Source organism: Podarcis vaucheri (genome assembly GCF_965113315.1).
Source record: "Podarcis vaucheri genome assembly, chromosome: 12".
Lineage (NCBI taxonomy): Eukaryota > Metazoa > Chordata > Lepidosauria > Squamata > Lacertidae > Podarcis > Podarcis vaucheri.
This window is the reverse complement of record NC_138750.1, coordinates 14,162,367-14,176,270: the sequence shown is the minus strand read 5'-3', so window position 1 is coordinate 14,176,270 and position 13,904 is coordinate 14,162,367. Positions and strand designations below refer to the sequence as shown.

At 45.8% G+C, this 13,904-nt stretch overlaps 1 protein-coding gene across 1 annotated transcript in view; it reads left to right on the top strand.

Annotated features, from left to right (window-relative positions):
- Nucleotides 1-13,904, top strand: part of LOC309515845 (transmembrane channel-like protein 2) — a gene marked incomplete at its 5' end in the record, with an annotated part of 162,722 nt that overhangs the window by 94,262 nt on the left and 54,556 nt on the right. Inside the window, 4 exons of the mRNA XM_082194059.1 lie at nucleotides 1,637-1,841; nucleotides 3,707-3,797; nucleotides 11,458-11,539; nucleotides 13,624-13,730. Coding sequence (XP_082050185.1) covers nucleotides 1,637-1,841; nucleotides 3,707-3,797; nucleotides 11,458-11,539; nucleotides 13,624-13,730 — 485 coding nt within the window. The remainder of the gene's footprint in view (nucleotides 1-1,636; nucleotides 1,842-3,706; nucleotides 3,798-11,457; nucleotides 11,540-13,623; nucleotides 13,731-13,904) is intronic.

Here is a 13,904-nt window from a genome sequence, read left to right as displayed (position 1 = left end):
CATAAATCTGACATCAAGAATCACAAGACAGAGAAACCAGTAGGAGAACACTTCAGTCCCCCCAGGACATTCTATACAAGATCTCAAAGTAGCTGTCTTATTACAAAAGAATTTCAGAAATAGACTGGAAAGAGAAGTTGCTGAATTGCAACTTATTACCAAACTTAAAACCATGGAGAGACCTGGTCTGAATAGAGACATTGGATTCTTATCTCATTATTGAAATTGAAATACTTTATTGTCACTTGTATAACTTGTATACAGTGAGATTACACGAGCACCTCCCACTCAGCTCTTAGTCTTAATTCCCCTCGTTTACTGACGCACACCCACCAGACCCAAAAGTCAGTTGCCCTGTTGTTATCTTTTCATTCAGCAGTCTAACAGCCCACGGATAGAAGCTGTTCTTTACCCTGTTGGTGCGACTAATCATGCTTCTATATCTTCTGCCTAAGGGCAGGAGATCAAGAAAGTGCTGGCCAGGGTGTGAATCATCTCTGAGAATTTTCCTCACTCTCCTGAGGCAACATTCTTCCGCTATTTCATCCAGCAGATTCACGGGACAGCCCATAATATCTTGTGCTGTATTCACCACCCTCTGTAGGCACTTCCTATCAGTTGATGTCAAACCAGCGTACCACACTGTGATGCAGTATGAAAGGACACTTTCTATTGTGGACGGAGATCATCAAATATTGATTGACATCTTTCTTTCGCAATACTCTGAAGAGATGAAGTCTCTGTTGGGCTTTCTTAACCACTAAAAAGCTATTTTTAGTCATCTCACCCCTTGCTTTTTCCTGTAAGACCAACTACAGTCATTAACAGTCATCAAAAAATGTACTGTACTATAAAATAAATAAGACAGCATTGTAGATGATTTAAAAAAAAATTAAAAAAATCTTACCTGCACTGATGATAGTCATTGTTTGGATGGGGAGCTTTTATGCATTTCCGCAGTCATACAATCAATCAATCAATCAGTAGCTGAACTGGGTTCCACACAGTCACAAAAACAAACTAACCAAAAAAGCCTCAAAAACAAAAACACAAAATAGCAAATACAAAAGCGCCAAACTTAATCCGTTCCAGAAGTCCGTTTGATTTCCAAAATGTTCGAAAACCAAGGTGCACCTTCTGATTGGTGTAGGCGCCCTGGAAACAGTAGCTGACAGCTGCATTGGACGTTCGGCTTCCGAAAAACCTTCAAAAACCGGAACACTTACTTCTGGGTTTTTGGCGTTTTGGAACTAAGGTGTTTGAGAAGCAAGGCACCACTGTAGTCTGTTGTGTATTCAGGCATCAGTGTCCACTTTTCATCCTCATTTCCATCCTTTATCAGTAATGGATAATATTGACCAAGTCACCCAGTATCTTAAATCTACCATCACATCACATGTTTATAGCCAAATCACATGTTTACTGAACACACAATAGCCACAAAGTATGTGACACATGCCAAACTATCCATCTATCCATGGTCAACACCTGTCATCAAATGCAGAGTATTTTTGCATGTGCTACTCCTGTTTTTGCAATGAACACCAAACGCTGGACCCTGTGCATAGCAGTGACTGCACATGGTGAGCTGAACGCATTTGATGAGCTGATACATGCAAGGTTTCAAAGCACTCACCACATGAACAAAGGAATGAACTGTCCCTGGTGTGGTCCTGTCTTTTTGCTCCTAGTTCTTCCTCATCTCCCAACTCCTCAGACGATGAGTCTCTATGCGAAGAGGAACTGGCCAAGCTAAAGGAGCAAGTGGAGGAGAAGAAGAAACTCATTTCGATCATGAGAAACAAACCCTGGCGGATGGCAAAGAAATTAGCTGTGCTGAGGTAACCTGCAACACTCCCCCCAGTGATGTCCATTTTCACAAGGGATAGGTATGTGTTTAGGCTTCTCTTTCAAAACGGCAGAAACTGCCCTGCAGCCACTACTATATCACTTTGGGAAAGCAACCAATGTTTGCCATATCGGTTGCCTTAACAGGAAGAACACTGAAAGCAGGAATCTGTTATCGGTCTTTGTAACTGAAGGCCAGATGATGAGTAGAAATCTCAACTGATACCCAGCTTTGGCTCATTTTATTGCTTCAATTAAAACACACAGGCCTAAATGCCTGGCTTTCAGAAACCTTGTTGAAGTAAGCTCTCTGCTGTTCTTTGATTATTTATGCTTTTTGCTATATATACGAATCACAGTGATCCTTTCCCAAGAGCTTTCAGGTGTTAGACATTTGGAAGCAGTTAGGAGAAACATAATGCACCAATTACTGATTTGTGGAGTACAGCTGCCAGGCTCTTCCAGCGAATGACGCAATGTGCCCTCAGCTAATAATGTTTACTGGCCAGCATCAGGGAGTGGCTAAAGCTCAATGGTACAGCATACAGCTGGCTTGCTGAAGGTCTCAAGTTCAGCCCTTGGCATCTCAGCAGGTGAGAGGAGAGCATTCTGCCTGGGACAGCCGCTGCCACTCAGACCAGACAACTGAGCCAATTGTCTGGTTCAGTATAAGGCTTCATGTGTACATTAACTGTTTTAAAACCTAATGGTTCATTATGGCTGTTTAAGAAGGCCCTTGGCTGAATATTATCTCTTTTTGGCATATTTATGTTTATCTAATAGTCATCTTGTTTTATTATAGTCTTGATTTTTCTGCTGATATTTTGATTTATGATTCAGTTGAACTGTGGGTTATTTTATATTCACCATCAATTTCAACTGAAAAATGGGCAGTATATTTTTCATAATGATAATAATAATAATAATAATAATAATAATAATAATAATAATATAATATAGTGCAAAATGATGTCCAAATTATTTCATACAAAGACCCACATGTAGAGCTAGAAGAGAAAGCAGGGAAGTTACTAGATGCTAAAGTATCAAGGAAACACAACAGAAGGAATTAGGGTTGTAGTTAATTATGCCCTACTCAGAGTAAACCAACTGAAATTAGTGAACTCAAGTGAGTCATGTCCAGTAACTTCAATGCCCCCACCAATTCAAGGCACCACAGAGAACCATGTAGATCAGTAACCCCTCATGGAAAAAATGTAGCTTTTGTGAGAAGATACATCCTTTAGTACGCACTGAAAGTTTCAACTCTTGAGTAAACTGTTCAGCTGACATTTGGAGTTTGTCAGTTGAAGTAACTAGGGAGACACTGTGTATCTGAAGAAGTGTGCATGCACACGAAAGCTTATACCAAGAACTAACTTAGTTGGTCTTTAAGGTGCTACAGGAAGGAATTTTTTTATTTTGATGGCAGACCAACACGGCTACCCATCTGTAACTAGGGAGACACAGAGAGGACTACCTCAACATAATGTGGCTTGCCATCTTACTAAGAAAGTTGTTCATGGACAATGATGCAACAATGACCGAGTCACTGTGCTGAGAGAGGAGAAACCATGGCAATTAAACCAGTTTACATTTATAGTGTAAATATCATCACGGAGGAGAAATGTTGGATAAGAACCCCTTTGTATAACATGACAGCAGACATGACTTCAGATTCCTTCATGACGAAACTCAGCCCTTCGCACTGCTTTAGAACTCAAGCACTGAGACTTCAGTGGTTGTATTGCATTTGTGATCAACACAACGGTAAGTGTTAAAGCTTCTGCCAACTTTCCAAGATGCACTATTATTGCTGTTGTCGTTAATATAACCATCTTTTCAAACTTTAAATTAGGGAGGCTCAAGCTTTTGTTGAAAAGTTTGAAGGTGCCTTGGGGAAAGGCAAAGGAAAAAAGTTGTATGCCTACAAAATGATGATGGCAAAGGTAAGCGACACGAGGAACTCTGATGAATGTAAGTTTTTCCCGTAATTTGAATGGTGCATTTTTGCTGCTGCACTTGACACCACTGAAATTAGCTAAAATTTACAAATTAAAATCCAGCCTATGTTCGAAGTGTCAAGAATTTGAAGGGATGATGTACAATGTCTGGTGGGGCTGAAAAAAGGTAAAACGTTTCTGGGATATTATACATGAAGAAATAAAAAAAGATGCTTAGGAGCCCCATAGAAAAGAAACCTGAGGCTTACCTACTGGGCCTTTTGGGGAAAGATATTCCACAAGAAAAGAAAGTAATTTTCCTGTATGCTACAGCAGCTGCCAGAACAGTATTAGCCAGTAAATGGAAAAGTGAAATAATTCCCTCCAAAGCGTATGTAAAATGAGTCATTATATACAACAGGCAAAATTTACAGCAGCCATAAGGTTACTGTAATCAAAAGTTAAGATTACAATGGAAATGCTTTGAAGATTATATAGATAAACACTGTTCACAAAACAATATGTTGAAATGTACAGATTAAGACTGTAGAGTTTACAAGAAGAATGATGTTTGAAATGAGATATGAAAGATAATTCAGATAAGGAGTGTAATGTAAAGATTCAATATAATAGATAACAGAAATCAGGATGTGGTGGAGGGGAGTCAAGGGTGGGTGGTGGGATTATATATGTAATTTTATTTATATCATCTTTTTGGTTTGGTTTTTGTTTTGTGCCCCCTTTGTATTCTTGTGTACAGTTGTACCTCGCAAGACGAATGCCTCGCAAGACAAAAAACTCGCTAGACGAAAGGTTTTTCCGTTTTCGATTTGCCTCGCAAGACGAATTTCACCTATGGGCTTGCTTCGCAAGACGAAAACGTCTCGTGACTTTGTTTCCTTTGTCTAAAAACAAAGACATGTTTTGTTTATAAAGTTAATTTATTTTCCCTTCAATTTTTGAACTGCTCTTTACAGTATGTGTGACTTTAAAGAGTAGTTAATAAACTGTTGTTGTACCAAATTTGGCTTTGTTTGGACTTTTTTTGACCATAGGAACGCATTAATTGATTTTCAATGCATTCCTATGGGATTTCGTGATTCGCAAGACGAAAAATTCGTTAGACGACAAAACTTGCGGAACGAATTAATTTCGTCTTGCGGGGCACCACTGTATTCTTGTATTGTTTGTATTGTTTTAAAAAAAGGGAAAGAAAGGAAGGAAGGAAGGAAGGAAGGAAGGAAGGAAGGAAGAAAATGCAGACGCAGGAATTCAAAATGTTGAAGTTGAGTTTTTAAAGCCATATAGTGGTACCTTGGGTTACAAATGCTTCAGGTTACAGACTCCGCTAACCCAGAAATAGTACCTCGAGTTAAGAACTTTGCTTCAGGATGAGAACAGAAATCACGCGGTGGCAGCAGCAGGAGGCCCCATTAGCTAAAGTGGTACCTCAGGTTAAGAACAGTTTCAGGTTAAGAACGGACCTCCGGAACAAATTAAGTTCTTAACCCGAGGTACCACTGTACTTGAAATACATATTTCAAGCACAGTCAGTGTTGAAATAAATGGAAGAACCAAACCACTGCTAAATAGGAAAGGCAGTATGAACAAGGATTCCTTACAGTACTTAGGTGTCTCCTCACTTTAAGCAGGGCTTCCCAGCATATTTTGTTGCCAAAGGCAAAGAAGCAAATGGCCTCTTTCAGGTCAAGGCGCAGAGTATCCAAGGCCAGTTAAGTTATTCTAGCACTTTTGACAAAAAAAAACAACAACCCACATACACCTCTCCTTGAGAGTAATAGTAATAATAACTGTCAGGGAACTGACATCGGAGGAAAGGGAAGTGGTAAGGCTCCCAGAGACTGGGAGAGAGTCAACAGCCAAAGCAGGGACCAGCAGGGGGAGCGCGGGGTCTCTGGAGGAGGATCTCAGTAATGCTGAGAGAGACGCAGCAGCCCAGGCAGGAAGCAGCAGGGGAGAGAAAGGGGTGAGAGACACTTCGAGCGAAAATAGCGGGGAGGTGTCAGAAGCAACTGCAGGGAGACCCATGCTTCGCCGGAAGCTGCCACGTCGTGAGTCCAGGAGACGCGTTTCCGTTAAGGAACTTCTTTGCTGGAAGCGCTTCCGCAGGCAGCCACTGTCAGACTCTACTAGTGACTAGAGCAGACATGTCTGAGGAGCTCTGTCACACACAGAGGTTTGTGGGGTCGCACAAACTCTGAAGGGGCACAATTTTAAGCACAAGCAGCTAATCATCCCCTGACAGCAGTCTGACAGTCTTTGTACGCTGCCTGTGCAGGAGAAAGCATCATGAGCAACCCAGTCGGAACCGGAGACGCAGGGGTTGGAGCTGGTCCAAGCTTGGAAGAAAGGTATCAAGCTCTGGAGGTCCAACTTGCGCTGCAGACGGCGAGGCTCGAGGAGAGAAGGGCTCAGGATGCTGACAAAAAGGGGAGAACCACTCAGTTCCCCAGAAAGGTACCAGGATTGGTGCAGAAGTTTGGGGGGGACCCCAAGGATTACCATGCCTTTAGGACTGAGATGCAATATGCTCTGAATGTGCAGTTTGATGAGTTCCCTGATGAGGAATCGCGAGTTGCGTTCGTAATTGGGCATCTTGAGAAGGGGGCGCGGGACTGGGTTCGACCCCTGATGGCAACGCACAACGATATCCTAAAGGACACTATGAAATTCTTTCGTGCAATGGATATCATGTTTTCCAGCGATATTGAGGAAGGGGTGGTACGCAGACAGCTAATGGCTTGCAAGCAGGGAAGCAGATCTGTCCGTGAGTACTGGACTGAATTTACCATGCTGATTCACAGATTGGGGTGGGATTTATCGGCGGCACCCATTCAGATGCTATTTGAAGAAGGTCTTTCTTCAGCTGTGAAAGACGAGCTGGCCAGGAGCCCCAGGGCGGGGTCTATGGATCAGCTGACCAAATCTGCGCTGACCATTGGAGCGCGCCAGGAGGCAAGAGCCTTGGAGAGGCGGGAAGGGAGAGGGGAACGTTGGAAGGAGTTACGCATTCCAGACATTCCTGAGCCAGCTTTCCCGCCGGCAGAGCCGATGGAAATCGGAACAGCCCGCGCGCGCGCAGTTTCAAAGCCCAGTGAGGGGGCGAAGAAGGAGGGAAAGGGAGCCCGGAAATGCTATCTCTGCCAACAGCCAGGCCACTTTGCCAGAGTCTGCCCCCAGAGGAAGGAATGGCAAGGGATGGTGGGAGCTGTTGAGGGGGAAGAGCAGGGAGAAACGGAGCAGGTAAAAGCCAACGCCTGGTTGCCAGCAGGGCACTGCAGCCAGGCCAAAGAGCAGTGAAAGTGCCCCTTCCCCAAGTGCCAGTGCCAGAAGCTCCTCGACCTGCTCTAGTGATTGAAGTGTCGCTAGAGCTGCAAAATGGACACCCCCTAAAAATAAAGGCGCTGTTGGACTCAGGCAGCTCCTGCAATTTCATGAGCAAGGAGTTTGCTGCTGAGCACCAGATACAGACTATCCCTTTAAGCAACCCCCTGCAGGTGACCACGATTGATGGCAGGGAACTGTTGGGAGGAGGCGTCAGCTTGCAGACCGTCCCAATGATAATGAGGGTGGCAAGGCACACAGAACTGATAGCGTTTAATGTGGCCACCTTGGGAGGCGCTCCCATTATTTTGGGAATGAGCTGGCTAGCCCTACATGATCCGCTGGTGGGCTGGCATCAAAGAGTGGTTTCCTTCGGTTCCGCACACTGCTTAGAACACTGCAGGGCGGAAAAGGGGTCAGCAGGGGCCCAAGCCACCCTAGCAGGGACGGAAGTGATGGAGAAGGGGAAGGTGCCACCACAGTATGCTGATCTCAGCGACGTGTTCAGCGAGAAGGAAGCGGACCAACTACCCCCGCATAGGCCCTTTGATTGCCAGATCAATTTACTCCCTGGAGCACAGCTTCCTGTAGGCAAGTTGTATGCCATGTCAGACAGGGAGATGCAGGAGTTGCGAGCGTTCATTGACAAGAACCTGAAGAGAGGCTTCATCAGAGAGTCCAAGGCAGCGGGGGGTAGCCCAGTGTTTTTTGTGGATAAAAAAAACACGGACAAGCCGAGGCTGGTATGTGACTTTCGGGCCCTAAATGCAGTGACAGAGCCGGCGGCTTTTCCTATGCCCAGGATTGATGATATTTTGACCAGGGTGCGAAAAGGAAAGATTTTTACAAAGCTGGACCTAAGGGGGGCGTACAACCTGATACGTATAAGGAAAGGGGATGAATGGAAGACCACCATGTTCACCCCTTTGGGGGCATTTGAATACCTCGTTATGCCTTTTGGATTACAAACAGGCTCCGCGTGTTTTCAAGCCTTTATGAACCATGTACTGGGGCCTTTGCTCTACAAGAATTGCGTGGCCTTCTTAGATGACGTGTTGGTGTATTCGGAGAATGAGGAGCAACATGTGAGAGACGTCAGAGAAGTGTTGAGCAGGCTGCAAGCCAACAGACTGTGGGTGAAACTGGAAAAGTGTCAGTTTCATACCAAGGAGGTGGAATTCCTGGGGTACCGCTTGTCAGACAAGGGGTTGGCCATGGACCCCGGCAAGGTTCAAGCGGTGCTGGAATGGAAAACACCCAAGACCAAGAAGGATGTGCAGAGGTTCCTAGGGTTTGGAAACTTTTATCGTAAGTTCATCCGAAACTTCGCCCACCTGACGGCGCCCATCACGGACTGTCTCAGCAGCAAAAAGAAGTTTGTTTGGACGGGGGAGGCGGAGCGAGCGTTTGAGGAACTGAAAAGGGCCTTCGCCTCTGACGAACAACTTCTACATGTGGATTTACAAAAAAAGCTGAGGGTCGAAACAGACGCTTCTGACAGAGCCATAGGGGCGGTGCTTCTTCTGCAGCCGGGGAAGGAGGGGTCAGAGTGGCGACCGTGTGCCTTCTTTTCGCGAAAGCTGAACAAATCTGAGAGAAACTACACGGTGCACGACCGGGAACTTCTTGCGATTTATGAGGCCTTCCGGAGATGGAGGCACCTACTAATTGGTGCACAACAGAAGGTGCAAGTGTGCACGGACCATAAGAATCTAGAGTATTGGAGAACTGCGCGAGTGCTCAACCAAAGGCAGTTGAGATGGGCCCAGGAGTTCTCCAAATTTAACTTTGAGATTTGTTACGTACCAGGCCCGGAGAACGTTAGGGCGGACGCTCTCTCACGCAAACCTGAATATTTGGAGGGAGAGGGTGCACCCGAAGAGACCCATGTTATTCCCGAGGACCGCTGGGTGTGTGGGGCGGCTTTGGTGGGGCAAAGGGAACTGGTAAAGGGAACGGTGCAGGATGAATACGCCCAGGACAAACTCAGGGGTCTCAGGAGGGAGGGAGACAAACCCGGGGGTTTTGAGGAGAGAAACGGGGCGTTGTACTACAAGGGAGCGTTATACATACCTGAAGGGGAATTGAGGGAAAAGGTACTCAAGCAACTGCACGATAGCCCCACAGCAGGGCATTTTGGGCAACACAAAACCATGTGGCTGGTTACCAGGGAATTCTGGTGGCCCAAGGTCAGGGAAGATGTGCGTGAATATGTGAGAGGGTGTGACCGATGTCAACGAGCCAAGGGGGAGAGGCGGGCACCGGCAGGTTTATTAGAACCACTACCCACGCCGGAAAGACCATGGGAGGCAGTGGCAATAGATTTCATGACTGATCTGCCCAGGTCCAAAGGGAAGACAGCCATTATGGTTGTGGTAGACCTGTTAACCAAGATGGCCCACTTTATAGCCTGCTCACATGCGGTCACAGCAGAAGAAACCGCTAAATTGTTTGTGGAAAATGTGTTTAGGTTGCATGGTGCCCCCTTGAGGGTGGTTTCGGACCGAGGGAAACAATTTACTTCCAGGTTCTGGAGGAAGCTCATGAGCTTATTGCATGTAGAGGTGAATTTTTCCACTGCCCGTCATCCAGAAACCAATGGGCAGGCGGAAAGAGCTAATGGTGTCCTCCAGCAATATTTGAGGTGTTATGTGAATGACAGAGAGAATGATTGGGTGGAGAAGCTGGCGTTGGCAGAATTTGCCTATAACAATGCAGAGAACGTGTCCACGGGGATGAGCCCTTTTTTGGCCAATCACGGGTGTCATCCCCGAGCCTTCCCAGGGGGGGAGGGGGAGAACTGGAGCGTTCCTGCCGCAGAACAGTTCGTTGAAGAAATGGAAGCGATCCATCGCCAGCTCCAACTTAATTTAAACAGGGCGAAGGAGGAATATAAGAGGCAGGCAGACAAAACCAGAAGGGAAGGGGAAAGCATTAGGGTGGGGGACCAGGTGTGGCTGTCCACCCAAGGGTTACCATTTAAAGGAGGTTGTAAGAAGTTAAGACCCAAAAGACTGGGCCCATTTGAAGTCACGCAACAGGTCAACCCAGTGGCTTTCAGACTCCGGTTACCGAACCACATGAAGTTGCACCCAGTGTTCCACAGATCATTGCTGTCACCGTATATAGGGGACAGAGAGGGGAGGGTCAATAGGGGACCAGCTATGGAGGAAAAAGAACACAGCTACCATGTAGCGGAGATTCTCGATTCCAGGTGGAGGGGAGAGCAAGTAGAGTATTTGGTAATGTGGGAAGGGGAGCCGGAGTCGGAAAACACCTGGGTCAGGGCAGAGGATGTAGATGACGAGGTTTTGATTGAAACTTTTCATCAGAGATTCCCTAGAAAACCCCAGCCAGTGGCGAGGTTCCGGAGGGAATACTTCGCCACCACCGACGACGAAGAAGAGTTGGAGGGGTTCGCTGATTCCGAGGTGGAGGAGGATTCAGCGAGTCGGAACGAAGACCGATGGAGGGAATTGTTCGAGACGTCTGAAGATGAAGAGGATTCTTTTAGGGGTTTCAGCTCCTCACCGCCCAGAGGAGAAAGTAGGGGCGGGGGAGAGGGGGGCCCTGGAGGGGAGGTGGATGTCAGGGAACTGACATCGGAGGAAAGGGAAGTGGTAAGGCTCCCAGAGACTGGGAGAGAGTCAACAGCCAAAGCAGGGACCAGCAGGGGGAGCGCGGGGTCTCTGGAGGAGGATCTCAGTAATGCTGAGAGAGACGCAGCAGCCCAGGCAGGAAGCAGCAGGGGAGAGAAAGGGGTGAGAGACACTTCGAGCGAAAATAGCGGGGAGGTGTCAGAAGCAACTGCAGGGAGACCCATGCTTCGCCGGAAGCTGCCACGTCGTGAGTCCAGGAGACGCGTTTCCGTTAAGGAACTTCTTTGCTGGAAGCGCTTCCGCAGACAGCCACTGTCAGACTCTACTAGTGACTAGAGCAGACATGTCTGAGGAGCTCTGTCACACACAGAGGTTTGTGGGGTCGCACAAACTCTGAAGGGGCACAATTTTAAGCACAAGCAGCTAACCATCCCCTGACAATAACCAACCAATTTGCTGCCCTTTCTTGGCACTCAGAAATCAGCCGCCTCACTCTGTCTAATGGTAAAGTATACTGCTGGAAAGAAAAGTCAAAGTAAAGTCCACTTGTTCTCCCTGTCATCGATCAAAAGAGCTCAATGTCACTGTCTAGTTGAAATCCAGCAGTTTTAGATGAGGGGCTCATCTTTAGTTTTTCAGGACAGCAATAAATAATTTTAACAATTCTACAATTCTGCCTGCAGCACCGGAGCAACGTTACCTTCTACTGTGTTTATTTCCAGAAATGGGTCAAGTTCAAGAGAGATTTTGACAATTTTAAGACACAATGTATACCATGGGAAATGAAGATAAAAGAAGTGGAAAGTAAGTTAACATTTCTACTTATTTAATAGAATGCTTGTCGATACTGCTTGGAAATCCCTAAAAAGAATCTTCATAGACCAACCTTAACATCACAACCCAAACCTTTCCCTCATTTGAAACATCCCATGCTTGCTGTTTCACAAAACACTTCTTTTGTTTACTAAGTTTAAGCACTGCTTTTCAACTTCTGTTTCCAAAGCAGTGTACAGATAAAAAAGATTTTATTAAAAAAGCAAGCATCAAAGCTACATTGCATGCTTTATTTTGGAGAACTTCAAAATAACCGACTTAATCATTTCTTTCTCAGTGTGGAAGGAGAATGCTACTTATTGACCACTTAAAAACTTGTTGTCTACGTCCAATCACTATACACCAACGATTTCAGCATATGCTGATTTCTTTGCTTGTCCAGTACAAACAGGGGTAATTGAAGATGTGCAGGAAACAACATTTTAATATTAGTCCTAAGGTGTGGTTTTTTTAAAAAAAAAAACCACTTCAATTTTAGTTCTATGGGAATAACTACAACCCTCTTCAGGTTGACTCCCTGATATTTCTCCAGTTTTTCACATGCTGGCTGCTTATTCCTACATCAATGGTTTCCATTTATTCACTGAAGCCAACACGGGCAGTTGTCCCATGTCCTCAAAAACATGAGTATGGCGTGTGCTTGCCTGAGGAGATGCCAAACTTGTGCTTTGAGAAGTTTTGTGGTGCTGATAACACCAAGATTGCAGGTTTGATTCCTGTATGGGTCAGTTGCAAATTCCTGCATTTCGGGGGGTTGAACTAGATCAGGCTTCCTCAACCTCGGCCCTCCATATGTTTTGAGACTACAGTTCCCATCATCCCTGACCACTGGTCCTGCTAGCTAGGGATCATGGGAGTTGTAGGCCAAAAACATCTGGAGGGCCGAGGCACCTCGGGGTCCCTTCCAACTCTACAGTTCTATGATTCATTTCTTGCATTATTGTCACCATTGTCTCTTCTCCATCTGAACCATAGGTGCCAACTCCCTGCCTGAGCACCCACAAAATTCCCCATGAAGGGGCTGGACACCCACAAATTATGGTGCCAGGGCATGACACCCATGGCCCCTGGCACCCTCGGTCACCTGGCCACGTTGGCACTCCTGATCTGGACTGCATCTGAATGCAGTCACAATGGCCAGTCAGTTTCCCTTGAGGCATCAGCCAGTTTCTCTCATTGATACAGGCAGCAGAAAGTGTGTGGGCACAACCTTTCCCTCTGAAGCAGGTAGAACCATGTGGGCACAGTTTCGTTCTCTCTTATAAGCACAGCTCTAGGCAGAGAAACATCAGGCAAGGAGAACGTTAAGTGGCAGGTGCCTCCGTTGTTATAGGGCTTTACTTACAGAGAAGAGAGCTACCTGGCACCAAAGACATTTAACAGAATGAAGGTTGACACGGGAGTGTCGATAGTTCACCAGCGATAAAAGGATGGCCACCTGCTCAGTGTGTCAGAGCCAGGCATGGTTTGTGAGATAAACTGGTAAGCTGTTGGCAGGCTGAAGAAAAGGCAGCCAGGAGCAGGACATGGCAGAGGGACACAGTTATGGTGGGGAGCAGAGGCGAGGTTTTGCCTCCAGTGGCAAAGCATCCTGGGCCAGCCCTGTGTGTGATAATAATAATAATAATAATAATAATAATAATAATAATAATAATAACAACAACAACAACAATAATAATAATAATAATAATAATAATAATTTATTATTTATTCCCCGCCCATCTGGCTGAGTTTCCCCAGCCACTCTGGGCGGCTTCCAATCAAGTGTTAAAAACAATACAGCATTAAATATTAAAAACTTCCCTAAACAGGGCTGCCTTCAGATGTCTTTCAAAGAGAAGATAGCTGCTTATTTCCTTCACATCTGAAGGGCGGGCGCCACCACCGAGAAGGCCCTCTGTCTGGTTCCCTGTAACCTCACTTCTTGCAATGAGGGAACCGCCAGAAGGCCCTCGGTGCTGGATCTCAGTGTCCGGGCTAAATGATGTACCTGTACCACAGAAAATTCTGCCTGAACTCAGCACTTTTCTAATGACACCTTCTCATTATTAAAGGTCATTTTGGTTCTTCAGTGGCCTCCTATTTCATATTTCTACGTTGGATGTATGGAGTGAACTTGGTGCTGTTTGGCTTGATATTTGGATTAGTTATAATTCCAGAGGTAAGTATGGAAATAATAATCCTCAGTAAAAAAAAATGGGTTTGGACCCAGAAGACATTGAGTTGCATCAGCTCATGTTGCAATAAGCCATACCATCTAAACGGGATATTTAATACATGGCATATAGAACGCCGGGGCAGACCTCTAGGGAAAGGCTGTCACTCAGGGGCAGAA